The following is a 26,731-nucleotide window of genomic DNA, read 5'->3' on the forward strand; positions in this document are numbered from 1 at the left end:
GCTAATAAGCTTTTCTCCAAGGAGCATTTTACAAGTGCATATATTTGCAAATGAGAATGTTTGTTTACAGGCCCTCGTCCAGATGTACTCCAGTGTGCCATATGTCAACTCTTCAAAGGTGTGAATCATTAGTTTGGATTTGTCACAGTCACTTGAAAGGGATAATATATATATATATACATACAGCACAGGGCAAATGTATAAACAGCCGCAAACCTGCTAGCAGCAGATTTATTTTGTTCTTGCTTGTCTGGGATAGTTTGAAACTTTGAAAAGCTGTGCTCAGATAAAAACATTCTCTCCCAATTCAGGGGCAGCCACTTTGTTTCCTTTTGTAAAGTCATCTATGGAAAGTCCTTTAATTTTTCTTAACCAGGCACTCCTGCACTCTTTTTCTCTGTTTGCTATAACCTTTGTTTTGTTTGCCTGATACTCGGATAGCTTTGCTTCTTCATACTCTTTCATCTGTTGTGTGGTCAAAAGCCTGAATCCAGTATTCATTCGGTACGGATTTGGTGTGTGAGTGTATAAGAGTTTTCCTCGCCGTGAACTTGTTTCTGCATTAGGATGGCCAATCTTCATCCGTGGTATTTTGATGGAGTCACATGTGGTTATAAAATGGCCAATGAGCTGCCCCCCAACATCAGGTGGAGAAGGGACCTTTGCACGGCCTGTGCACACTTTCTTTTCTCCTGACAAGCTGGTGCATGACTTGGAGCGGGTAATGGTGGGAGTAGGAATGAAGGACTTTACAGTACCTGCAAGCAAGGAGTTCTTCAAGTTGAGCTGCAGAGTTTTAGTTTCAAAAGGTGTGGAAATCCTTTCCATGCCCACAGTGCCACAAACAGGCTTTAGGTCTTCTGCCTTGGTGGAAGGACTCGTTTTCTCTTGTTTTTCACTTTGGGGGATCTGAATCTTTATGGACCTATCTTTCTGGAGGCGGTTGGGACCCCAGGCATCCTTGATTTCCATATTGTAGGCCATATTGGCACTGATTTGGTCAGTCTTGTAGGCATGATGCAGTGTGCTGATGGTGAGGAGTAACTGGTCATTAGTTATGGGCCCAAGAGGACGTTTCCGTTTCACATAGTTGATGAACGCCTCAGCATTATAGCCAAAGGTGGCACCGGCAGGATGCTCCTTCCTTATTGGACCAGCTGTTTTTTAAAAAAATAAATAATAAATAAGGCGGAAGATTAGAAGAGTGGGGAAGAGAGGGAAAAATTTGGGAAAAGTTGGTTATCAGGTTCCCAATAAATAGACCAAATAACTTTGAGATCTCCATGCTGGAATGGAAATCCACAAGCTATGTTGTTGTTGTTGTCATTATATTGAAATTAGGCTTAAAACAGGCTCTTGTTTGCTTTTTGGAAAATGAAGAAAGTGTGTACAGGATTTTTATATAATTTTTGTTTTTCTTCTTTTGGTTTTAAGTATAATGTATTTATTATTGTACTCAAATTAGCTTGTGATGCTGTAATTTAAGCTATCTTCTCCATTTCCTTGTATGTTTTTCTACTATAACCCTCTCCTCCCTCCCTTTTGCCACACTTGTCACTGTTCACACTTTTGTCCTTGGTTCGATTTACACTGCCATGTAATGCAGTTTGGAACTGCATTATATAGTTGATGTAGATCCAGACTTTAATGGCATTGCATTTTATGTAAGCTGAGGACCCATCTACACTGCCATATAATGCTGTTTGAAACTTCATTGGATGGTCAGTAAAGACTCATATAATGCAGTTAGTGCAGAGCCTACACTTACCATATAGTGCAGATTCAAATTGTATTATATGGCAGTGTAGATGAGATTTGAGAGAAAGCTAGGAAGCTGCAGCCCCATCTACATTGCCATATAATCCAGTTTGAAACTGTATGATATAGTCAACGTAGACTCATAAACTGCAGGTTAACAATGAAATGCATTATGTGAGTCTACACTTACCATATAGTTCAGTTTCAAATTGGAATATATGGCAGAGTAGATGAGACCTGAGAGAAAACTAGGAGGCTGCAGTCCCATCTACACTACCATATAATCGAGTTTGAAACTGTATGATATAGTCAACATAGGGCCCTTCCACACAGCCATATAACCCAGAATATCAAAGCAGAAATTCCCATAATATCTGCTTTGAACTGGGTTATCTGAGTCCACACTGCCATATCTTCCAGTTCAAAGCAGATAATGTGGGATTTTATTCAGCTATGTGGAAGGGGCCATAGACTCATATAATGTAGTTTAACAACATTGAATTGCATTATATGAGTCTACACTGACAATATAATGCAGTTTCAGATTGCATGATATGGCAGTGTAGATGGAAACTTTGAAGATATAGCGTGCTTCCACACAGCCCTTTATCCCAGGAGCATCTGCGTTTAAAAAACACGGATGTTCCTGGACCCCTATTTACACACACCCCAGAAAGCACGTGTTTTCTGTGGTGGGTATCCAGATGTTCTTCTGGAACTTCCTGAGAGAACAACCAGATACTCACTCTAACCCCCTCCCCAAAAGCACTGTAAAAACAAAATAACTTATTACTACATATGCGTGTATTTGACTAAGTTTCTGTGGGATCACCACTTCTGTGTGTGTGTTAAGGGAAAAACACCTAGTCAATCACAATTCATAGTCAGGTAATTAGGACAATCAAGGATAACAAGTTTGAACCACTCCCTGAATGGGGTATAACTTGGGGAATGCTTGTAATGGATTCTGGGACTTACTGAACCACTTGCTTCAGAACTTACTCAGAGTAAGTTCCTGGCTGAAAGCCTACTATGCTTGTCTCCTCGCACCATTGGATGAAGAAGAAATCTCCAAAGAAGATGCATGAATTTAATGCAAAGAACTTTGTGAATTTGTTGTTCCAGATGGACTGAAATATTTTGAAATTGAGGTTTTGTGTTTTTTTGAAGCTTCTTGTTTAATTTTCTCCTTGACTCTGCAACTTAAGAGTAAATTTTGATTTTCCCATTTTCTTGGATCATATTTGCACATTGTGAATGCACAAAAGGGCTGGGCAAGTCTGGACAGAACTGCACGCATTTTGTTTGTTTTCACATAACCCATAACAGAACTTACCTGGCCTCCATTAAAGGGCTGCCGGAGCTCTCCTGGCTCGTAGAAATTGCTCCCCCCCCCCCCTTCTTCTCACATGTCCTTTTTACATGCCAGGAGAGCTCCGGCAGCCCTCTAATGGAGGCCGGGTAAGTTCTTTTATTTTTTACAGTGCTTTGGGCACTTTTGGGGAGGGGCTTGGTATTCTCACAGTTTTTCAGGCTAATTTAGCCCAGAAAACTCTGGGGCTACTGTCTGGGCTGCAGTCCGGATACCAGAAGTAGTGGGTTTATCCCACTTTCCAAGAAGGCACATAATAAACCCACTATCAAATTAATTAGGTTTGTCCAGGACGTCATCTGAACAGCCCCCTTTTTATTGCAGTAACTCCTGTCCGCATTGAGTCGCCTGTTTGGGCTGAAAAATGCGGTATAGAAATAAAGCAAATAAATAAATAATAGATGTGCCCATAGATTTTTAAGTTCCCTTCCTTCCAGCTATTGTTCTTGTTTTGGTCACTAAATAGCCATTGATAATAGCAATACATTTATTTAGACTGTGGCTGGATCGACACTGCCCTATATTCCAGGATCTGATTCCAGATTGTCTTCTTATCTCAGATTATCTGGCAATGTAGACTCATAATCCAGTTCAAAGCTGATAACACAGACTGGAGAAGTAGACTGAGAAATGATAGGTGCATCATCTTGGAGTTCTTGTGCCATTCAAAGCAAGTAAAGGGACCTAGCTACACTGACCACTGAATACACTTCAAAGCTAGCTTCAAACTGTGGCTCCTTGACCAGTGTTTCTCACACTATGCTCGTCCAGGTGTTTTGGACTTCAGCTCACAGAAATCCCAGCCAGTTTACCAGCTATTAGGAATTGTGGGAGCTGACGTCCAAAACATCTGGAATATCACAGTTTGAGAAATTCTGTCCTAAACAACAAAAAGTTGGCTCTTGAGGTGTATCAGTGTGCTGTGGTTTATGTAATAACCATTTGTGCCCCTAACTGGTTTCAGAATTTGCTGGATGTATTAACAAGAGAGGGGAGAAGAGAACTAACCTGTGCTAAATAATAAAAAAAGATAATCAAGCTATTAAAAAAAAAAGAATTAAAAGGTGAACCTAGTTTTCTTTAAAGTTAAATGAAGAATTTAAATTAAATGAACTTATCAGCAATTCCTAACATAAGAAAGTGGTGGAGTTGCAATTCAGAGATTGGATAAGGTCTGGGAGGTGTAAACTAATAGATGAGATAGTGCTTAAGTTGGTGAAGTGCTGCCATCTAGTGGCTATAAATATAGCAACATTTAAAATTATATTTCAGGGTCACACTCTTAGCTAAATCAGGGCTTCTTAAACTTTTCAACTTCAGGCCCCTTTCAGACAGGCAAGTTTTTGCATGACAGGTTTGTGTAAATGTCTAAAGCAGCCACTAGGTGACATTCAGAAAACATTTTCTCTTGCCTAATTCTTTTGGACCGCAACATTGTGCGAAGGGGACATTTTAAGAAGCAGTGACCTAGATGATAAACAAATGTTAAATTATAAGTATTTTTTAAAATAGGATGCAAATGCTAACATAATTCCCCCCACACCATCCACATTTAGTACCTATTTGCAAAAATTGTTTGCTCTTCTGATGCACTAATTTCTTCCTATAGCCTATGCCTGTTTATCAGGAACTATCTGCACCTTTAAATGTGGTTTCATAAACTATATCTAAGTTCCTTACCCCGAGAACCTTTTCGAGGTGATGTAGATTCTGGACACTGTAATGTCCTAGCAAGGAAAGAGATCTTTTGTTTCTCTGTTGAACTGACACTCAAGGCTAGTGTACCTCCCCTTTCTCTAGGAGGAGGTGTCTTCATCATTTCATATTGAAGAGCTGGAAGAAAAAAAGCATAGTTTACAACTATACTACAGTGTTGTTGCTGTGTGTCATTAAGCCATGCTGATGTACGGTGGTCATAAGGTGACCCTACCACAATGTTTGTGATATTGCAAGATTTGTTCTGAAGGGTTTTACCTTCACCTTCCTCTGAGACCGAGAGAATGTGGTTTGCCTAAAGCCATTTAGTGGGTTTCCATGGCTGAGTGGTGATTCGAAACCTGGTCTCAAGAGTCTTAGGATGCATCTAAACTGTATAATTAATGTAGTTTGACACCACTTTAACTTCTATGGCTCAATGTCACCAAATTCTAGGAGTTTAGTTTTACAAGATCTTTAACCTTCTCTTCCCAAAAATGTCAATGACTCAGCAAATTACAAATCCCAAGATTCCATAGCACTAATCCATAGCAGTTGAAGAGATGTCAAACTGCACTGAGTGTACAATGTAGATGCACCCACAATCTGGTGCTCAGACTACTCCACCACAGCTGGCTTTCTATGTTGTTTACTAAACTCTTTTTTCTGAAATAAGCCAAGGTGCTGGGCTTAACCTTTAAAAACCTTACATGGTTTGGACTTACCTTAGTTAATGCAACAAATGACCCATCTATTCTTGCTTACTAACTAAGATCTTCCCAGGAAACCCTTGCAATTATGTCATTTTTGACCAGGTGCATGGCTGCTGACCCTAGATCTTGGAGGACAACTCCATATTTAACAAAATCCTGCCTTGAAAGACTCCTCTCTCATTCATACCTTTATCAAGCCCCCACCCAAAAAAAACCCCCCTTAGTTTTGTATCAAAGGGAAAGTATTTCAAAGTTTACACTGTTTTAGTCATTTAAATATTTTCGTTCCATCCAATGCCTAAGAAATGCAGAGTGAGGGGCCAGCAATAAAAAAAAAATCAAACAGTTTCAGTTAATTTGAAACAATTGCACTCCCGAATGAGATCTTCAAATACTGGAGTGGGGCAGAACAGAGAAGGACTAGAAATATTATTTAGAAATTTTAAAGAAATATGTATGCAGTATTTTAGGTCTTTTCAAACCAATATTGAGAACACATTAATGATATGTCTTTTGAAAAATGCCAAAACAAAATGAATTTTCAGTATCAGTATCTCTGATATTATTTCTAACAGTTGAGTGTATAACATATGAAACTAAAAATAAAAGACAGTGCTGTGTCTAATCATTTAAGACTGAGTATACTGCCCTGTCTATGTATCATCCGTCTTGCAAGCTCCAGTTCAGTGCATTATTATTATTATTATCATCATCATCATCATCATTATCTTTATTTTTATAGCCTGCCAACCTTCTCCCCAAGGGGAGTCAGGATGGCTTACAAGGGACAAGCCCAAAAATTACAAATAGAACACAACTAATTAAAAACAACAGATAAAATATAAAAACAATCACAATTGTAAACAACATCAAAACAATATGGCTGAGAAAAAGAACATAGCTGAGGTTCAGGCTCAATGAGTGCAATACATCCTGAAGGGAGTGCAAGGAAAGTGCATCAATCAAGTAGACAGGACTGGGAATAGTGTCATCAAAAGTGTTGAGCTGGATGATAAGAGGGCCGACATAAAGTGCTGAACTTAAAGTAGGGACAGGAAAAATTACTGGTGGACTGCTTAATCAAAAGCACACCCGAACATCCAGGTTTTTAGTTGTCTCTGGAAAGAGGACAAAGTAGGAGCCTATCTGATCTCTCTAAGGAGGGACTTCCAGAGCCGGGGGCCACCACCGAGAAGGCCCTCTCCCTCGTCCCCACCAACCATGTTTGAGACAGCGGAGGGAGAGAGAGCAGTGCCTCCCCAGATGATCTCAGGGTACGCACTGGTTCATAGGGGAAGATGCGATCGCGAAGATAGGCAGGACACAAACCATTTAGGACTTTATAGGTGATAACCTGCACCTTGAATTGGGACCGGAAGCTTACTGGAAGCCAGTGGAGCTGTTTAAATGGGAGTAGACCGCTTCCTGTAACCAGCTCCCGTAAGTAGTTCTACTCACCTAAAACTGAAAACTAGAGCATGCCAAACATTGTCCTTCTTTTGTTCACACTGTCCTTGTTCATTCCCATTCCTGATATTTTTTTGCTCATACTTATATAATTTTTTGTAATTTGTTGAGATCCAAATGTATCTCAGTATGGCAATTCGGTGGATCTTTATGAGATCATATGCACAAGCAGACCTCTTTAATATTGGAGATGTGCTGAGATTAGATATTCTGAAGCTGAGCATAAATTATGTGTAACACATTGTGAGGTCTCACACCTATGAATAATTGTGCCTATCTCTATCAATAACTGCTTGAAACTCCCTCTTTCCCAATCCACCCTGAGTCCCTTTGGGGAGATAGAGCGGAATATATATATAAAGGTTTTTTACTATTATTTGTTTAGTATACGTACTCAGAGCTGGTTCACACACTAAGATGTGAGCTGTGTTCAGTTTACACTGCCATGGCTGAGTGACAAAACAGTGGTCTGATTATTTGACCACTTGCATACCTCATTGCTTATGTCATGAGCTAGATAATCTTTTTCAGTCATCACAACATATGAGAAATGGGAAGTTTGGATCCTCAAGACCATAATTTCATGGGTTTCCAGATGCAATTTTTGTATCTCCAACTGAAAAAGAGTGAAGCTATCTAGACTTCACTGGATAATTTTTAAAAGGAAAACTCTTCCCTTCTTTTCGTCTTCGTGCTTTCCCATCCACATATGGAAAGGGACTCGTGAAATATTTAATCAAACGTACCTGGAGTGGTGCTGGGACGTTTTGTGGGCTTTTGAGAAAGCATTGTGGCATCCTTTTCTGTGCTGTACAGCTTCCAAATGTTCTTCTTTGCTTGTTTTTGCCTCTCAGAACGTGAATGCAGGGGTGGCTTTCTTCGAAGTGATACATCTTCAACTTTGCCCTTGTCTTTTCTTTTTATTACTCGATCAGTAGTTTGTGTGTGGTCCCACTCCACCTCCTCAAACTGGAACAAGACAACACTGCCTTTTGCATTGATCAGTAATCTAGAAAAGGAAGAAAAAGTTTAACATCAATAAAGGCTCATTCAAAAATAAATCAGTTGCTCTCAAATGTATTCTAAGTTCCTACACACTTCTACTTCCCTTTTGCATTTTATACCAAAAAAGGGGGAATATGAAAAATGAGAAACCTCTATAACGAACAGTGGAAAGTAGCAATGGTGTTCAGTGCACATTTCTGTGCAACCCCACTCCTCCCCAGCAAGTTTGCACTACAAAAATCATTCACAGAAAAGAAAAACGTGTCTTTCCAAATGTTTGAACTAGAGGTGAAGAGAATACTAGGCAAGAAAAAAGCAAAAGCACTTTGAAGTACACGTTGCTTGTTGCTTTATAGTCTAACTAGATATACCCGGCCACGCGTTGTTGTGGCCCATTGTGGAGAAATGGGAAAGAAAGAAAAGAGGAAGAGCTGGTTTCTAAGCTATCAATACACAACTGAAGTGGCAAAGTGTCAACCTAATATAAGCCTATTTCAGTCTCCTTGAGGCCAAAGGGTTATATGGATGTGTGGAAGGGCCCTGGGTTACCTGAGTCCACACTGCCATATAACCAAGTTCAAAGATATTATATAGGTATTATTATTGTTGTTATCATTATAGACGTATAGATATTACTATAGACACAAATATTATTATTAAAGGCATATAGGTATTATTATTATAGATTTTATTTATTTCGTATAAAAAAGCATTACATAAATTAATAATAAACTGATAAAAAATAGAAGGAGCACAGGGCTAAATATCTTTTGAGCAAAAATGGGCAACAGATGTATGGATATTATTACAGACCTATAGATATTATTATAGGCATATAGATATTATTATTATAGATATTATATAGCTATTATTATAGATGTATACATATTATTTGTATATAGATATTATTATTATAGACATAGATATTATAGGCATATAAGTATTATTATAGATGTATAGATATTATTGATAGACATATTATAATTATAGACATATGGGTATTATTATAGACCTATAGATATTATTATAGGCATATAGACATTATTATTACAGACATACAGATATTATAGACATGTAGATATTATTGTTATAGACATATAGATATCATTAGGCATATATATATTATAGACTTATAGATATTATCATAGATATATAGATATTATTATTATTGTAGCTATATTATAGCACAGGGTTGCTATAAAGTAAAAATGAATGGCCATCTTTCAGGAGTGTTTTGATTGTACCTTCTTTCCTGGACAGCCTTTCCTAACTCACAGAGCATGTGTTTTTGTTCTTTCTTTGAATACTGGACTTCATTTCCCAGAACTCCTTCCCATAACTCAATATGGATGAGCTTTCTGGGCACACACACACACAGAATCTCTCCCTTGTGATTTCCCAGCAGCCCAGCAGAGGCACCTCCATGCTGCCAATAGCCAAGACCCAAGAGGGAAAGGAAAGGAAGGAAAGGGAGGGAGTGGATCTGGAGGAGGGTGTCCTCCCTCCCTCCCTCTCTCTCTCCCTCCTTCCCTCTTTCTGGATCCTTTGGAAGAAAGAGGTAGGGGGTATCAAGAGGGATATACCAGCCACCTTTCCATCCCTCTCTCAATCTACCTCTCTCTTAGCTGTTGGTTTTTTCCCCCTCCTGCAGGAGGGAGGCTCAGAGGAGAGTGTTCTTTTAACACATGCTCTGTATAGTCATTTAGGTTTGTGGGGGTTTAAGTTCTTTTGGGTTAAATTGTGTTTGTTTTTTGAGTGAAGGACATACATTGCTTTAGTTGGTGTCTTGTGTTCAAATTTGGTGTCAATTCGTCTCAGAGTTTTTAAGTTCTGTTAATCCCACAAACGAACATTACATTTTTATTTATATAGATGGTTGAAATGTGCCTCTTTAAGAAATATCAGTACTGTTCAAAAATAATCATCAAACTCCAGAGGTGAAATTGTTTATTTTCATGATTTCTCCTTTTCTGTTGAAATTGTCCACAAGCTTGTGGACTTCAGTGGCTTATCTGTGTAGTCTGACATGATAGTTTTTAGAGTGGTCCAGCATTTCTGTGTTCTCAAATAATATGCTGTGTCCAGGTTGATTCATCAAGTGCTCTGCAATGGCTGACTTCTCTGGTTGAAATAGTCTGCAGTGCCCTTCAATTATTTATTTATTTATTTATTTATCGTGTCAGGAGCAACCAGACATTTGTATTACATTTTTAACAAAACCAAACAGACAAAGCACAAAGTTTGCAAGCTTGGTAGTTGATTAAATGTCCTTTGACCAGTATCTGGCCACTTGGAGTGCCTCTGGTGTTGCTGCCAGAAGGTCCCCCATTGTGCAGGTAGCAGGACTCAGGTTGCATTGCAGCAGGTGGTCAGTGGTTTATTCTTCTCCACACTCGCATTATTTTCAACATCCTAACAATGGTTCTCTTGGTTCAGTGACTCCCATCAGTTGCCACAACTTTTTACTCCTTAGCTGAATGCTTTTTCTGTTCGGTTATATTTCCCTACATTTTGAATTCCATATCAACATGTGCAGGTAATGGCATGATTCATTTAATTTTGACATGGGCAATGCATGGTGGCTACATGCCTCCACTTCATTTACCATTTGCCCAATCGTCTCCAGACAAACTTTCTGCAGAAATTGTTTTTTAAAAATCTCACTAGAACTGTGGCACTGTTGCTCTAAATTGCTGTGACAGTATCCATCTGTTTTTACTTGGGGCACAGCAATACTATCATAGTTGTTTATGGCAATTTTGCAATAGTGCTAAAATTCCAGAGATTTTTTAAAAATGATAGGGGGTCATTGAGAAGAAGTCATGAAGATCTGGGGGGGGGGGGGGGGGGTGAGGGGATTTTCCATACCAACATCAAATATTACAGCCCATGTACTAAAATGTGCTCTTTTTATTGAGCCTTTTTAAAACAAAAAAAAAGGTAAAGGAAGCATCAAGCTGTAAAACAAATGGTGGCGCACTATGCAATACAAATGTCAATCTGGATAAGCCCTCAGAAGCAAATCCTATTTTATTCATTGAATGTTACACAATATGCATATGTTTCAAAATGATTAAAATGAATACAATATATTGGCCATGTGTTTTGCAGAACATTTTGGATTATATTGCCAAGAAAGTCTTCATATGCCTTCCCACTTATTTCTTCATAAATAAGAAATATTTCTAATATAGTATATCATAGACTTTGCTATTACTTTAGAAAACCTACTTGTTTTCTCCAATACAGATGGACAACACAGGGTCACCTCTGCTATTGGCTCTCATAATCCTTAAACAGGTCCCACTCAGGAAATTAAAGATGCGTATCTTCCCATCAGCACAGCCGCTGATGACTCTCAGATAAAGAAATCCCAGGTATAGCACTTCCCTACAAACAAGATGAGTGTGTAAAGATCATGGTTGCTCTTGCAAAACTATATAGGAATTGTACATCTGTTGCCTTATATGATGAATAGATGCCATTCATAGTAAATGGAAAAAGAATTGAAGTGGACTTTTTTAAAAAAACAAATAAAGTCTTCTTAATTGCTACATTTGTACAAATTGTTTCCTTGCACACATAGAGGAAAAAACTGATCAAGGAAATCACTTCTCTCTATCTGTAGTTAAACTATTGGGTGTGCTGCCTACTTCATCACACTAGGAAAAAAATCCACATAAAATCCAGTTTCTGCCTCATGCTGTTGAAGTCTCATCCCTAACTACAAATCCCAGAATTCTGCAGGAGGCAGAAACCATATTTTAAGGCCTCATCACACTAGAGTAAAAAATCTACTTAAAATCCAGTCACTCAAAATCTAGTCTCTCAAAAATAGATAATGAAAAAAGGATTCAGCTTTTGCTGGCTGGAGTTGCATTCCCCTTTAAACCTCTCATCTTGCACTCTGGGCATCCAGGCTTTGGGCAGTGACAAGGAGTATGTTTGTATTGTGTGAAAACTGCACCTCTTCCTATAGACTTCCCAATTGTCTTCCCCTCTCTGCAGGCCCGTAGCCAGGATTTCGTTTCGGGGGGGGGGGCTAATTTTTTTCAGGGGGGGTTGGGAGGGCTGAGTTTCGGGGAGGGCTGAGTCTGAGTGAAAGAGGGTCTAGCCTAGCAAACCTTTTGTATAATTACCCCAATACCCCCATGCATATGGGATATATTGAGTATGGTGATCAGATCGTGATATGAATAAACATAACAGTTTAAATAATGTACCAGTAAGGCCTTTTCGCAAACCACCATGAGAATTTCGGGGGGGGGGGGCTGAAGCCCCTCAAGCCCCACCCCCCCCCCCCACCCCCCTGGCTACATGCCTGCCTCTCTGCTCTTTCTGCTTTGCAAAGTCTTCTCAAGTGATCTCTTCCCACGAGGCATTTTAACCCGGTTTTGCCACTTTAATGCACTGCTTAGATGGGGCCTGCTGTGTGCCATCACATGGCACACAGCAAGTCCCTCCTAAATTCCTCCCAAAGTGGAGGGGAAGTGCTGAAAGGTGCTTTCTCCTCCACTACGTGAAGGAAAGTGTTGTTTGGGTAGCTCTGATGAAGCTACCCTCACATTCTTCCCCTTTTTGCCATGTGATGACAGAAAGGGCGGTGGAGCAAAGTGCGCTGCCACCCTTTCTGCCATCTGTTGGGGAGAGGGAAAGGGTGTCAACATCCTCACCATGTGATGAGGGGAGGAGGAAAGGCACACAGTGCCCCACAAGCTGCCCTGTGCATCTTCCCTTCTACGGCGCAACTGTATGGCCCAAAAGAGCTTTATGAAGAGATCAAAAGAAGCATTTGGCTATTGTCCATGCAGAAGGCTATTCTAATTGTCTGTGTAGTCTACTTTGTTTTTAAGATTTTAAAATGCTTTGATACTTTTTCAAATTAGTGATGTTTTAATAAAGTACTTTATTTGGGTTTTTATCATCATTTTTTATCATCAGGTTATTAACAGAACTTCTTAAAAATCTATGTAGAAATTTGGGAGACAAGGTGGATACAAATTGAATAAACAAACATACCATGTACAACCCCTTTATTGTATTTGCAGTAATACAATAAGGGTGAAGAAGGGAAGTGGGCAGGTGGCCATACTCCTGTGCTGATTGTGAACCAGCATGGGTGAGGATGTGGCCATCCCTTCACCAAAAAGACAATATTTTGGACCTTTTTATGGGCACCAAACGTGCAGGAAACTGGAGGTTTAAACTCCAGTTCTCTGCACATTTTCTGCTATATGGAAGGGCCCCAAAGTAACAGTAAATTTGATTTTAACAACAATCAAATTTCAGTCAAAGGCAATCCATATTTTATAGTGCAATCACTATCCATGTATTGAATTAGTTCCAGGGTTTGCAATCCACACAGTGAAACCACTTCTTCAATAAGTGTTCAGTGTAGATATGCCCAAGGATCTTATTGGGATTTATGGTCTTAGATACTTGTTTATTATATTGGTTCCTGGAATGTAAAAGATGTGGATAATAGGCATCTAATATGATCCAAAAACAGATCTTCATTATGTAATACAAAAGAGATTTGGAAAATTGAGAATTCAGGTTTTCAGGCTTTATACATCCTTTAGAAAACTGTTCAATATCAAGGTATATCTAAGTAAAGACTTAGGTAAACAGCCAACACATTTTTTGTCTATGGTTTTCATTGTCCACCAAATAATACGTACATGGGGTGCCTGCATGCCATCAGGCATCTATTGTGTTTTCCCAACATGCTCCATCCCAAGACATAGCCATCACTGCTCCCCGATACAAGGTGCCATTCATCAAATGACAAGCATTTCACAGGACTTCGGTGGCCTTCTAATGTCTGAGAAAAGAAACAGACATGTTTGTGGGTGCTGTTTAAGCACTTCAAGGCATTATTTGATTAATATTGATTATTTACGTTTTAACACTCAGAGGATGAACATTCTTCCATGGATTTCTGCCACTTGGACATATATATGGGATCTATTGTTAATGATAGTTGAAAATGACAGATAGACAAACAATGTAACACGATTGCAAAGGAGATCCAATAAACAGCAATCATATCTGCTTTTCCACCAGGTGACGCAAATTTGTCAAAAACATTATCAAATCTTCAAATTCGTAAACATGTTACAAACAAGTGTTTGCTGAAGAAGAATTGCCATAGCTTTTGCTGGGGAGGGAGTGGGATGTTTTTAAATTTCTCCAGTTGGAAGCAACAGAAAGGAAAGATACAATGCACATTGCACTTACAATGGCTGCTAATTTCTGATTTCATATTGTCATGCAAGATATTGAGCCAAATTACTTTCAAAATTAGACACCATTATAAAAGTCTTACCTTGATCAATATAAATGTCTCAGCATGCCACACTTTTACCACACCCTGGTTACAGGAACTCACAACATGAGTCTCATTCATTTTAGCAGCCCAAACAATACCTTTATGCCCAAAAGTCTTGATACATTTCCCAGTGTCAATATCCCACACTGCAAGGAATAAAAACAGTGAATCAATTTTCATTATAATTTGAAACATGTTTACATGGAAGTTTGGAGTCCTATAGTATCTTTAAGACTGAAACAAATTTATTTTATCATGCACACAACATTTGTCAGTCCTAGAATTTCTTTACCACATGTAGCAAACTCTTTAAAAATGGCATCACTTGAGCCAAAATGGAATCAAAGAGAAACAAGGATCTATGTGGTTGAATAGGTTCTGAAGGATATTTCATAAACCTTTAAAATGTATCCTGAAAAGGCCTCCCTCCAAGAAAAAGGAGGGTGCACAAACATTCAGAAAAAGGCAAAAGGGGGAAAGAATTGCAAGTGCATGCACAACTCAATAGAACAGTTAACTGAACTTCAGTTAAATAGAAGTGAGATAGAACTGGAATCTCACAAATCTTCACAAAGAATAAGGTCGTGAAGCTTTGCAAGTTCTATTACTGAGGGCAAGTACAGCTAATCTCAATCATTTTCTTACAACACACCAACATTCTGTGCAGGTTTTAACCATTTGTTTTTCAGGGCATCCTTTAGAAAAATTAACCAGCCTAGAAATGTGTTTTGGAGATCAAGTAGGGAAAATTTACACACAAAATGTATTTTCTGTGTCGAAAATAGTATTTCTAGGCAGGGAAGAGTAATTGCTCTTCAGAAACCATGTTTTCTGTGTAGAAAGTATATATTTCCATATGCATATTATATAAACAAATTTCCCTTCAAAAGTCCTGAACAACACTACAGTCTATCATTTACTGTTCTTCTTCGAAGTCATTTTTTTCTTTACATGGCCAGCTTTCACAAGTTTTAACAAATATTCTTCCCTAACAAATATATAGACATGCTATGAGTAAATCAGTTTTCCATCTTGCTTATACATCTTTCCAAAACTGGCAACAAAGTCGGACATCTTTAACAGTAACATCTGTTTCAGTGCCTCCCTTCTGCTCCTTCTGAGACTGGTTGGTACAATGAAGCAGGAATAAGCAACCTGAATAGGTTGGACAGATTACTAATGCTGGCATCTACGCATACAAAGAGTGAAACATGGATGACTACACACATGCATGCATGCTCTGACAGTGAACTCAAATATTTGAGTACCAGCAAGCTGGGAGCCAAATTCGCATGAAAAGATGAAGGTGTTGGAGTGAATCCCACAGAATACAGAAAAATAAATTAAATTACAGATGGGCACTTTATTTCATTGAATACACACACACACACATATATTTGCCAGTGAGGACAGACCATGTTCCTAGTACCAATTGGACAGTGAGTGTCAACTGGAAAATGCCATTATTGTTTGTAGTACCCTGGAAGCAGAAATGCTGAGGTTCTGGTACCCCAGACGAACATTCTGTTAGAAGATGAGCAACATGATACATGGCAACATTTTGTTGCAGGTTTTATTACAGTCTGACCCTTGTATCTGCATGGGGATACAATCCTGAACTTATTGTGGAAATGGGAAAATTTTCTGTGGTAATAGCAAATCCCATTGAAATTAACAACTTCCACTGGAAACTACAATATTTTATTTATTTATTTATTTGTTGATCTTATACCCCGCTACCATCTCCCGCAGGACTCGGTTTGGCTTACAAGAGGCCAAGGGTCGCTTTGGAGGACCCAGAAAATTCTTACAGAGATTTCCCCCTCTAGGAATTTTCTAAGTCCATCAGATTGACTCTGTGCCATCTTCCAGAAGAAGCATACCATAAAATCACCTGGAAAAGTCATAAAGATGACAGATTTGTCAAATGCCAGTGGTGAAACCACAAAACCAACCCCACATATACAAGGAGTCTACTATATATCCTTATTCTGAACATTTTCTACACTTCCATAGTAGAGATTACAGATTTAACAAACGTTTCTAACATTTCCTGGATTCCTACAGAATCTGCTTCCTCACTTTTTGCTGTGCAGTCTCTAGATCCGGACAGAAATCTGTTCTTGTAGACATCCAAGCAAGTGATGCTCCCTGAGTGTCCATTAAAAATTTTCACACATGTTCCAAGGAGGATATTCCACATTCTAAAAATTCAGAACAAAGGAGAATGGAACAAGGGAGATGAAAGAAGAATGCAATGAACATAATGAGTTTATTTGTAGTTGGCATTCAGAGTGAACTCATAAAGGAGCTCCAGGTTGTGTCTATTTACCATCATCACTAAACCTAAATTATGGAGACTAATGTTGGAGTGGGGTGGGGTACAAAATTCTTACATGTAAAGATTATGATACTAATTGTGATAGTTTTGCCTACCAGGTAAATTCATACAGTCTAACATTAATTCGTGTTGACTAATATGTGCTGACTAGCAGGGTTTCTTTAATAGATATGACAGATAAAAGATATTACTTGTATAATATCCATGTTTCCAAATCATCCTGAACTATTAAGAAATGTTGTGATATTCCAAATATTCAAATTATTCTAGTAAGGGGACTCACAAATGGAATTTCATCATAGTTTTAGTTTCTTCATCCAAGCCCCTGCAACACAAGCACCATATCTTGCACTATTTCCAAAGCACTCTGTTAATGTTCTGTGACATGTTCTATCAGTTGGCTTCAGCTTTGCCAAATAGTCCAAAATAACCAAGTTTAGAGTTGGGGCATAATGATACAGGAAGTATATGTTTAAGTGCCATCAAAACTCAAGCATTTCCATTTCATTGATTTCAGTAAGATCTTCTTGGGTACTCAAATGCATTCGATAAGGTTGGCACAACGTACCGGATGCTGAGATCATAGCTGCCACTCAGAAGGAACCCTTTCTGTTCATTGATGTAGAGAGCCCGGATGCTACCAGCATGCCCATAAAGAAGAGGTGGGACAGACTTCAAGTTAGTCACATTCAGAAAACGGATTTTTCGATCTGAAGAACCAAAGGCTAACAATTTGCCACCAGTATAATGAACCACTCTGTTTGGATCCAAACTGAAGGGGAAAAAATAAAAGCTTAAATAAGGATACAATTTGGTTGTTTTTATTTCTTCCATTTGTATTTTTAATTCCATATTTTGTCTATAGTAGAATTGAAGGCAGTTTCCTTGGGAGTTTTGACATGCAGTCTCCCGATCAACCACTGTCTGTACTTGCTTAATTTCAGCAAAGCTCCTCTACATGAGCCTTGAGACCACCCCCTCTATCTTCTTTGCAAGCCTCACCGGTACAGAAGGAGGACTGATGGGATGAAAAAGGTACTGTATGGGGACAAGTTTACTTTTCAAGAGGACATGTGTATGAGTGCAATCTTTAAAGCTGTTTTTAATTTGTACATGTTTGAATTGCTTCTTTAAATATTTTTATTTTTTTTAAAAAAAACATTTTTGCTTTACATGTATGCTAGCTTAATACCCTCTAATAAACACAGGAAAAAACTAATTAAATAAATAAGATTAATGGTCCATCCAAATGGACTGGAGAATTTCCTGGTTGCTGGTTCCAGGTTTTATTCCTGTCTTTCCCATTGCTTGTTTGGAGACTTACTTGATGTCCCATCTTGAAGTATTCTCAGAGAACACTAAGAACTTACAAGGACTTTTTATTCCCATTCTCCAGGTCAGTTAAAATTAAAAGAGTAGAATCAACCCTCAGTATTCAGATTCTGCATCCATAGATTCAACCATGCATGACCTGAACATCTGTTTATTAAAATTCCAAAAAGGGATTTGTTTTTGCCATTTTATATAATGGACACCATTTTACTGTGCCATTGTATGTAGTGGGAGTTAAACACCCATGGAGTTTTATATCCACGAGGGGTCCTGGAATCAAACCCGAGTGGCTCCCAAAGCTCCACTGTATTTCTGAAATAAAATGTACTTCATTCAGTGTATTTCTGTGATAACTGAACTAGGAAAGATGGTTTGTACTAAGAAACAATAGCAAGTGTTTCAGGGCAACAGATTCAATAGAGATCAGGTGAGGGAAAAGGGAATGCTAGCAATAAAAGAAAATGATCTTCATGCTTACCTAGGGTAATACTGCTAAATAAGTCTTGTGCATTTGTATGGAATCACTATCCATTTCTGCTGGTTTCATTTGTAAGGCCCCATTTTAGTTTTTGAGTGGCTCTCCCAAAAACAGGTACCTTTCTGAATGAGCTTTTTCATCCCAGGCACTGGCACTGAACTGCAAGCCTGGCACTCGGCTGTAGGCCCTGGCAAGCATGGGTGCTTTGGGATTGCAAGCCTCACACACACTCTTTTTGGAAAGAAAGTGCTTGTGTGGCTTGTGGACCCAAAGCACCCATACCTGCCAGGGCCAGCAGCCTAATGCTGAAAATCAGGTGACCAAATGGTTACCGTTCCCACTTTCCATTCGTTTCACTGATATTTCTGTAGTGGTGGGGGCGGGGGGTACTGTTTAGTGCCATCTGAATGAAACGGTACAAAAACATAAATTAAATGGCTGAAACAGTTACCAGATCCATGACTACTACTAAAACACTTTAATAATTTGATTATAACTCCTGAATAATAACCTTAAAGTTGAGGTACAAATTACTGAAAGGCAATTTCTGAAATATTGTCTGAGTCTAGATATGAGATGTCATTAATGGGAGGAAGAGTAACCCAGGATATTTCATGGAATGATTTGGATGTAAAACCATAGCAATGCAAGTAAAATCAAAATGAAAAGAACAGGAAAGTCTCAATATTTCCAAGGATTTTTTTTCTTGTCTGGACAAATCTTTAAAAAATAAATCAAATAGCATTTCCAGAGGGAAAGTGTCTTGTTGCATGTTCTTGTACCTGTCTACTAGAAGACGGATGTTATAGCTGCTGCAGAAGACATTCCTTTCTTCTAATGTTATACTTTCTGTCTCTTGACCATGATAGGCTTTCTGCAAGTGCTGAAATTCCTTAAAGCAGAGTGAAGAACAATGGTAATGTGGTAATAAGAGAGAGAATACCACAGTAGGAAATAAATTACTTCCTATGCCTGGATTTTCTTCCTGAAGAAATCTACCAGGTGCCGGCCTAACCAGCAGGGAAAGTGTATTAGGATAGGACTGGCACACATCCCCACTAATGACTGCGTAGATATAAAAGGCAAGAATAGTAACTTCAGACTGACAAAGCACCACTCTTCTATGCTCCAGGTTCTCTTTAAGATGATATGCACAGAGAAAAAGCCACCACTGGTACCTAACCAGGAATGTCCCACAGTTGCTGAATTTTTGTCCAAGGAACATACCTTTGTGTACAACTTGGTCTTGCCTCTGATTGGGAAAATGTCACCATTTTGATCGATCCGAGGAATAGCAACTGTGACTATTTTGGCATAGTTGCCAATTGCTCTCTTAGGACATAAGCCCTGCAAAAGACAAGATAAATCATCAGGTTATTATTTTTTAACAGAAAACATTTATTAATTTTTCAGAAATGGAACAAAAACAAAAAAACAGGGAATAAAAAAAATTCTAACAACTTTGTATTTTTTCAGTATTTCAAGATTTCCTCAAATTCTTCCCTTTGAATTACCTCACATAGTATATTCTTTTATACTTCAGTCCTTTCCACTTTTAACTGTATTTTGTTTCTGTGTAAAGTCTTATTCATTTATCACATTCAATTCTCGGTATCATCACATATGTAAAAGACATCTCTTTAATTTTCATGTAATCTTCATTTGTTTATTCCAGTCCATTCTCAGCATTCTTTTGGTTTCACCATGCCATCATGTATATAGAAACATGTATTTTTCAGTTTAACATGTTTCTGCCATCTAAAAGGGATCTGATCCATTTGATGTAAGGTTTGTCCATTTGTTTGGACAAAAATGAAAGGTTTAAACTTTTTTTCTCCTGTGTTTTCTTATATTTTCTTCCCTGTCCCTGCAGTCTGAAGATAAATTTGTTTTCTTTCCCTTGGTTCACTCACATCAGTGTTGCTGTTTTTAGGTTCTGGCATCTTAAACTGCTCAAAAACACCTTTGTTTAATTTCCTTTCCATATATTCTGAACTAGAGTCTGTTATTTTAAGATAATCAAAACAACAACAACAACAACAACAACAACAACATCTAATTGATAATCTAAAAACTAAAATCAGAAATAGAAGCTAATGTAACCTTATACCTTCACTTTCTACCACAGAGGACTCAGTTTGTTAACTTGTTTAAATTTGTTTGTTAAAAGTGGAATAAAAATGAGCTCAAATTTACTTTGCTGGTTCAGGCAATGTGGAAACTGAGGGCAGTTCTACACAGACACTTAACTGAGTTAGGAAATGGATTAAAAGAAATCACTTCCACCATAGACCTTCTACATAATAGCCACAAGAACCAGGCCCCCACACTGTCCCCCTTTCGTAGAGATCTGCTTTTGAGAACAAGCTTTTGAGAACATCTAGCCCTTAGTGGTTTATGTAATAATAACACAGCACTGCACTTCTTCCCATGTCCTTGTTCCATGGCGACAATTTTGCACTATCCCACTCCCTTGTCTCTTTGTTTACAGTTTGGCCATGTTCTTTGGTAGTTTGTCTCCATAGGTTATTGTATGATGTTTTTAATTGTTGCTTTATATGCCATATGTTTTTATTTTATTGTACTTGTGTTTTGTAGTTCATTTTACACTCTATTTTAGACACTTCGTGACATCTGTAAGCCGCCCTGAGTCCCCTTGGGAAGATGGAGGCAGGGTACTAGAATAAAGTTGTTATTGTTGTTATTGTTGTTGTTGTTGTTGTTATTGCTGTTGTTGTTATCTTGAAAAATAAAGCTGGCAGCGGGATCCACCCAGTTCCATTTACTTTTATAGTGCATTTGAAATATGTGAGCATAGTTTTGGGAATTATAGGTAGGTGCAAACTTTCATGAAAATGTAATGTGGAAATTATAAGCACATTGTCATCCATTACTAAGAAATGTAATGTATATGTTTGCATGTTCCTTACTAATGGATGGTGATGTGGCAAACAAACCAAAAGATATATGGGTTTTTTTTCCAAATATGGTCTATAATTGGAGGTGGAGTGGTACCTTTTCCCCGACCCGTGGTTGAGTAAGTTATTCCCACTGCTTAGACTATAAGCATGTAGGGTTACTTCCATTATAATATGGCAAAATGTCTTTGCACAATGTCTTATGTAATATCTGTATACAATGTCTTATCTTAACTACACCAAGCAAATAAAAATCACTATTATTATCAATGTATTCTAGAACTAAGTGTGTCTGCTTGATCTCCCATACCTATCGAATCTGGTGGTTTCCCTCCACTAAAGCATGCAGGTGTTTCAATGTTGGAACAGATGTGCAACTGTTGCAAGAAGTTTTTCCTTCTTACTTTGTAGTCAGGTGGCAGACAAATCTTAAGATACACTTTGACCCTTCAGATTAATCCAATATATCTGCAAACGGGGTGATTGCGGAGCAAAAATGTTGTATATTATGTACAGGAAAGGCCAGGAAATACAAGCTGAACTTTACAGTTACAAATAAAGCTGGATTTGTAATTTAATTATCATAAAAAGCAACAGCTTGACAAATATGGAACTCTTGCAAATGAAAACCTAGATACAGAAACATTAATTATCAAAGCTTGTTTCCCTTGAAAATGCCCTGGTGTCTATCAAACAGGGCACATTAAGCACTGGAAAGAAATCCTTGCTTTCACTAAGTTTCTTCTCAAAGGTAGCAACAGATATTTTAACAATGTTTTTCCTGCTGCATGAAAGTATTAGAAAACCACATCATTTTAAATACTATTCACCATTTGGAGGGTTTCCACAACATTTGCACATAGTTGGTATGTATGGAAAATGTCATTTTCAGCACAAAGAACAGCACATTTTGTGCAGAAAGTGATACTTCTACACACAAATATTAATTTCCATGCAGAAAAAGCTGTTTCCTGCACAGAAAATGCTATTTTCCATAAAAATTGCTCATATGTGGATTTTGCACAATATAAGTCACCGCATACATACACAGGAAACATTTTTTTCTGCACAGGAAATAATATTTTAGTATAGAAATACGATAGGCACTTTTATGCAAAATAATTTCTGAACAGCAAAGAATCCCATTGGCTTAGAATTCTTCTTGCCATGGTTTTGTTGACACATAAAAACATGGCTATCAAACATTTGAAAAATATTTTAAAATATTCTTTCCATTCCTATTACTGAAGGCAAGAAGAAAAGGACAACATCTCAAAGAGGAAATTAAATATCTCGAGCACATGAAGGGATGAAGAGCTCTCCTTTTATCTGCATAACTATCAAGCCTGAAGAAAAAGTTTCTCCGTCAAAGAACATAAGTAAAGTAGTATTGCAGGGCACCTGAAAGACTGCAGTCCGACTTCGAAGGGCACGATTAGTTATGGTATCCTTCTTGATTTGGTTGACTAGAAAGTTCCAGTGTAGACTCACAAAGGAACATCTGTTTAGGGATTTATGATCCAGCATACCTAAAAAAATTACAAATAACAAGTTGCAATTCTGTTGACACAAAACAGGAGTGACCAAGAGCTCTGAGGAAGTTCAGAGATACTTACACAAGATGCGCTTTGATAGGTGGATGGGCAGGCAGCGAATAAAATCTTTGAACTCTGCATGACTTGGGATCCTCTGAGAAGAGGTAGGCATAGGGCTTGTGACATTCAATACAACCGAAAAGCAAGTGTCATCATCACCCATGTCCTCAGATATGTCTCCAGAGAGCTCATCAGAGTCTTTGGACCAAGCCTTTTGCAAATGTAGATGAGCTGTAATAAGGAAAGTCAGATTGGTGCAGTCAGGATTGGTATGATAAGAACCATCTCCTATTTTCCCATATTGCACCAGGTCCTGCATACTAACTTGCTAAATGTAGACCAAGGCTCTGTAAGGAATATATCCCTGATATTTGTTGGAGCTCAACATAATTGATATTCATTATGTCAGCAAAATGTTAATTGCTATCAGCTACAATGGTTTCTTTCTCTCCTGGAAACTCACCAGGGATTGGCAGCCAATGAGCCAGGGACTAGTACCAGTCCTCGAACCATCGCTTTGAATGACACTGCTTTAAATCACACATTCTAGTTTTGTTTAATAATTGTACTGTGTATGTCTTTTTCTTCCTTGCTCATGTTTTAGATTCGGGACAATGAAGTATGTACACATGATGAAACTAAGCGTGTCTCATCTCCTCACCCCCACCTTATGTCTTCTCCATCTACATATGTAACCTTCTCATTCAGCAGAAATAATTGCCAAAAATAAAATCATTGTGAAAACCATACTTATACAGGGGAATTGAGACAAATCCAGGGAAAATTAAAATATTAGCAGCTAATCATACAGAAACTATACAAGAGCTTAGAACTAGAATATATGCTTAAAATTGCATTACATATTTTTGGTATGTCAGTAAAATCTGATGATACCATATACACCATTCCTCTCTGAACCTTCCACTCCTGATGAAAGATGACCCTCATCCTGGGGGGTAGATTTCTCTTGTGCTTTTGAAAGAGTCAAAAATTCTTCATTGGTCTGGTCTGAAAGAATTAAAATCAGGTAATTTTACTGAAAATATAAAACATAAGAGATATTTCACAGAAGATAGTTCTAACTGAACAGAATCTAGTCTGTGCTTAACATTATGGGAAGGACCATTTTGCTATCCAGGATCATTGTTGCTACATATTACTTGGGCTGGCTCTATATTGTAAAAATCAATGTAGTATGACATCACTAATTCCATGGTTCAAAGAAATGCAGGAACTCTTACATTACATGTAGATAGATAGATAGATAGGATTATGATTTCACTTCACTGGCTGTGGGAACATCTTATGGAAGCATGGGATTTATAATTTGGTCAGAAGCACCAGAGTAATCCTTTGGCTGAGGATTCTAAAAGCCTCATCCTGAACTGCAGATCCCAAGACGCAATACATCTACTGCAGTCACAATGAACTCATAATGTCATAATTGTATAATGTTTCCTTCTGTGATTTCAAGAGTGTTTTCTTCATTTAAATATTTTATTTTATTTTTGAAGACTTTTAAAAAAGACATAAGTAACATTATCAAGCTACCAATATTGGGGGTAGCATTAACAGTAACAAGTTGATTTATATTCAAAGTAATTTCCCAAGCTATGATGTGGAGTATGTCTTTGTATTTTGGAGATGGGGATTAGTTAGTATTGTACCATACTTTTGTACAGATCTTGAAAATGTTTTCTGGACTATAAAAAGGAAAGGTTTCCCCTGACATTCAGTCTAGTCATGTTTGACTCGGGGGGGGGGGGGTGCTCATCTCCATTTCCAAGACAAAGAGCTGGTGTTGTCTGTAGACACCTCCTAAGTCATGTGGCCGGCATGACTGCATGGAGCACCATTACCTTCCCACAGAAGTGGTACCTATTGATCTACTCACATTTGCATGTTTTCAAACTGCTAGGTAGACAGAAGCTGGGCCTAACAGTGGGGGCTTACCCTGCTTCTTAGATTCAAACCACCAACCTTTCAGTCAGTAAGTTCAGCAGCTCAGTGGTTTAACCCACTGCGCCACCAGAGGGCCCTTATTCTGGACTATGGCTCCTAATATATTTACTGGAAAAGATTTTGCGAGGTATTGTCTCATAAGTAATATTTCAATACTCTGAAAGGTGGCCAGGCCCTTTGCCCATGCAATATTACCTGATTCCTCTGTTTTGAAGATGAATGTCTCATCTTGGCTTAACAACATACGAATCAGATTAGCAGCCATCAGCAACAGTTGCGAGTCACACATTTGCAGCAAAAGCAGCATATAATTTGCTTTGGTCCAGAAACTGGCATGGAGGAACCACTTCCAGAGGTCCTCCATTGACTGCTTTAATTTTTGCTGATCTAACGCCCGATCCAAGCTGGAAGAGGCTGCAGAGATGGGTCTGACACAGGAACGGGAATAGGTGAAATCCTTGGTATTTGTAGACTGTAAAAGGTTCCATGTGTAGTTCAAGAGGTCCTGGCTTTGGAACCGCTTGATGATCCCTACCAAGAATTGCGTCTGAGACGCATGGCTGGCTCGTACAAACCATTCTCGGGTAGAGGCGGCCTTCCAGGACAAGATGCAGGATTTGCATTTCTGGCAAACAGGCACCAAGTCAGTTTGCTTCTCACACCGTAGATCTGGTGTGTACTCTAATTTATATTCGAGAACCTCAGGCACTACCTCCACAACTGGAGGTTGGGTCTTCATTCTGTCAGTCCTTTCAGACAAACAGGGTCCGTTTCAAAAATTCAAGCAATTTCCAGCCACTTGCCAGCCACTAAGTGTCTGTTTATGGGTAACAGTCTTATGCTGGCAGCAAATGAAAGAGAGACTGCAAAGCTTCTGTTTGCGGAACTCTCTCTTTCTCAGAACTCCTAGGAAACACCGTTGCTACCGTAATTCTCCTACAACGTGCCTGAACAAATGCTTCTGTCACTACCATAGCATATAGATTCTAAGGGACAAAGAATGCTATTTCTGTGTGAAGGCAGGGACACACACACAAACAGTCCTCCTTCACATTTTATTTTAGATATCTATGTTATGGCGGGGGGGGGGGGGGTTAAAACATTAGTGGGACAGGCCAGACCTTTTGAGTCCATTTTGCAAGAGATTTCGGCCCCTTCTACCCTGCCATATAATCCACATTATCTGCTTTGGATCAGACTATATGAGTCTACGCTGCCATATAATCTAGTTCAAAGCAGATAATCTGGATTTTATATGGCAGTGTAAAAGGGGCCCCAGAGGTATTAGGGTTTGCCTCTACATCTTTTCCCCTTGCTAATGGGACAAGTGATCCTAGGAAACAGTAGAAAACCTTGTATGTTTTGTGTATATTTGGGGAAGCAGTGCTTCCACATCCACATAAAGAAGAATCTAAGATGAAAAAATATTATACAGGTTTTGAAACATTTAATAACTCTTCCACAAATACAAACACTGTTTATAATTATTGTCCCCATATGTAGGGTCCCCAAGGTGAAAACTAGAGACAGCTCCTGGCCCTGTAGGAGAGGGAATTTCAGCAAGTTGCAGGGATAAACAACACCTGCTGAAATTTCCTAGAATCATAGAATCATAGAGTTGGAAGAGACCTCATGGGCCACCCAGTCCAACCCCCTGCCAAGAAGCAGGAAATTCTCATTCAAAGCATAAGTTTCACAGCCTTGCCCACAGTATTTATGGTAGTTGATATTCCATTCTCTCTCTCTCTTTCTACTACACCATTT

The 26,731-nt window shown here is 38.5% G+C and overlaps 1 protein-coding gene across 1 annotated transcript; it reads right to left on the reverse strand.

Annotated features, from left to right (window-relative positions):
- Positions 1-214: 214 nt before the first annotated feature.
- FBXW10B (F-box and WD repeat domain containing 10B) lies at positions 215-25,706 on the reverse strand. Its single transcript, XM_060764512.2, has 15 exons — positions 25,163-25,706; positions 23,924-24,013; positions 23,635-23,643; positions 23,027-23,236; positions 22,812-22,939; positions 19,720-19,839; positions 19,275-19,384; positions 17,251-17,454; positions 16,424-16,545; positions 14,339-14,487; positions 13,692-13,834; positions 11,242-11,400; positions 7,752-8,014; positions 4,811-4,963; positions 215-1,157 (listed from the first exon to the last, which is right to left on the reverse strand). Exons 1-15 carry the CDS (start codon positions 25,704-25,706, stop codon positions 283-285), a joined length of 3,279 nt encoding a protein of 1,092 aa, XP_060620495.2. The 3' UTR covers positions 215-282.
- Positions 25,707-26,731: the final 1,025 nt, after the last annotated feature.

The sequence above is a fragment of the Anolis sagrei genome, chromosome 2 (genome assembly GCF_037176765.1).
Source record: "Anolis sagrei isolate rAnoSag1 chromosome 2, rAnoSag1.mat, whole genome shotgun sequence".
Taxonomy (NCBI): domain Eukaryota; kingdom Metazoa; phylum Chordata; class Lepidosauria; order Squamata; family Dactyloidae; genus Anolis; species Anolis sagrei.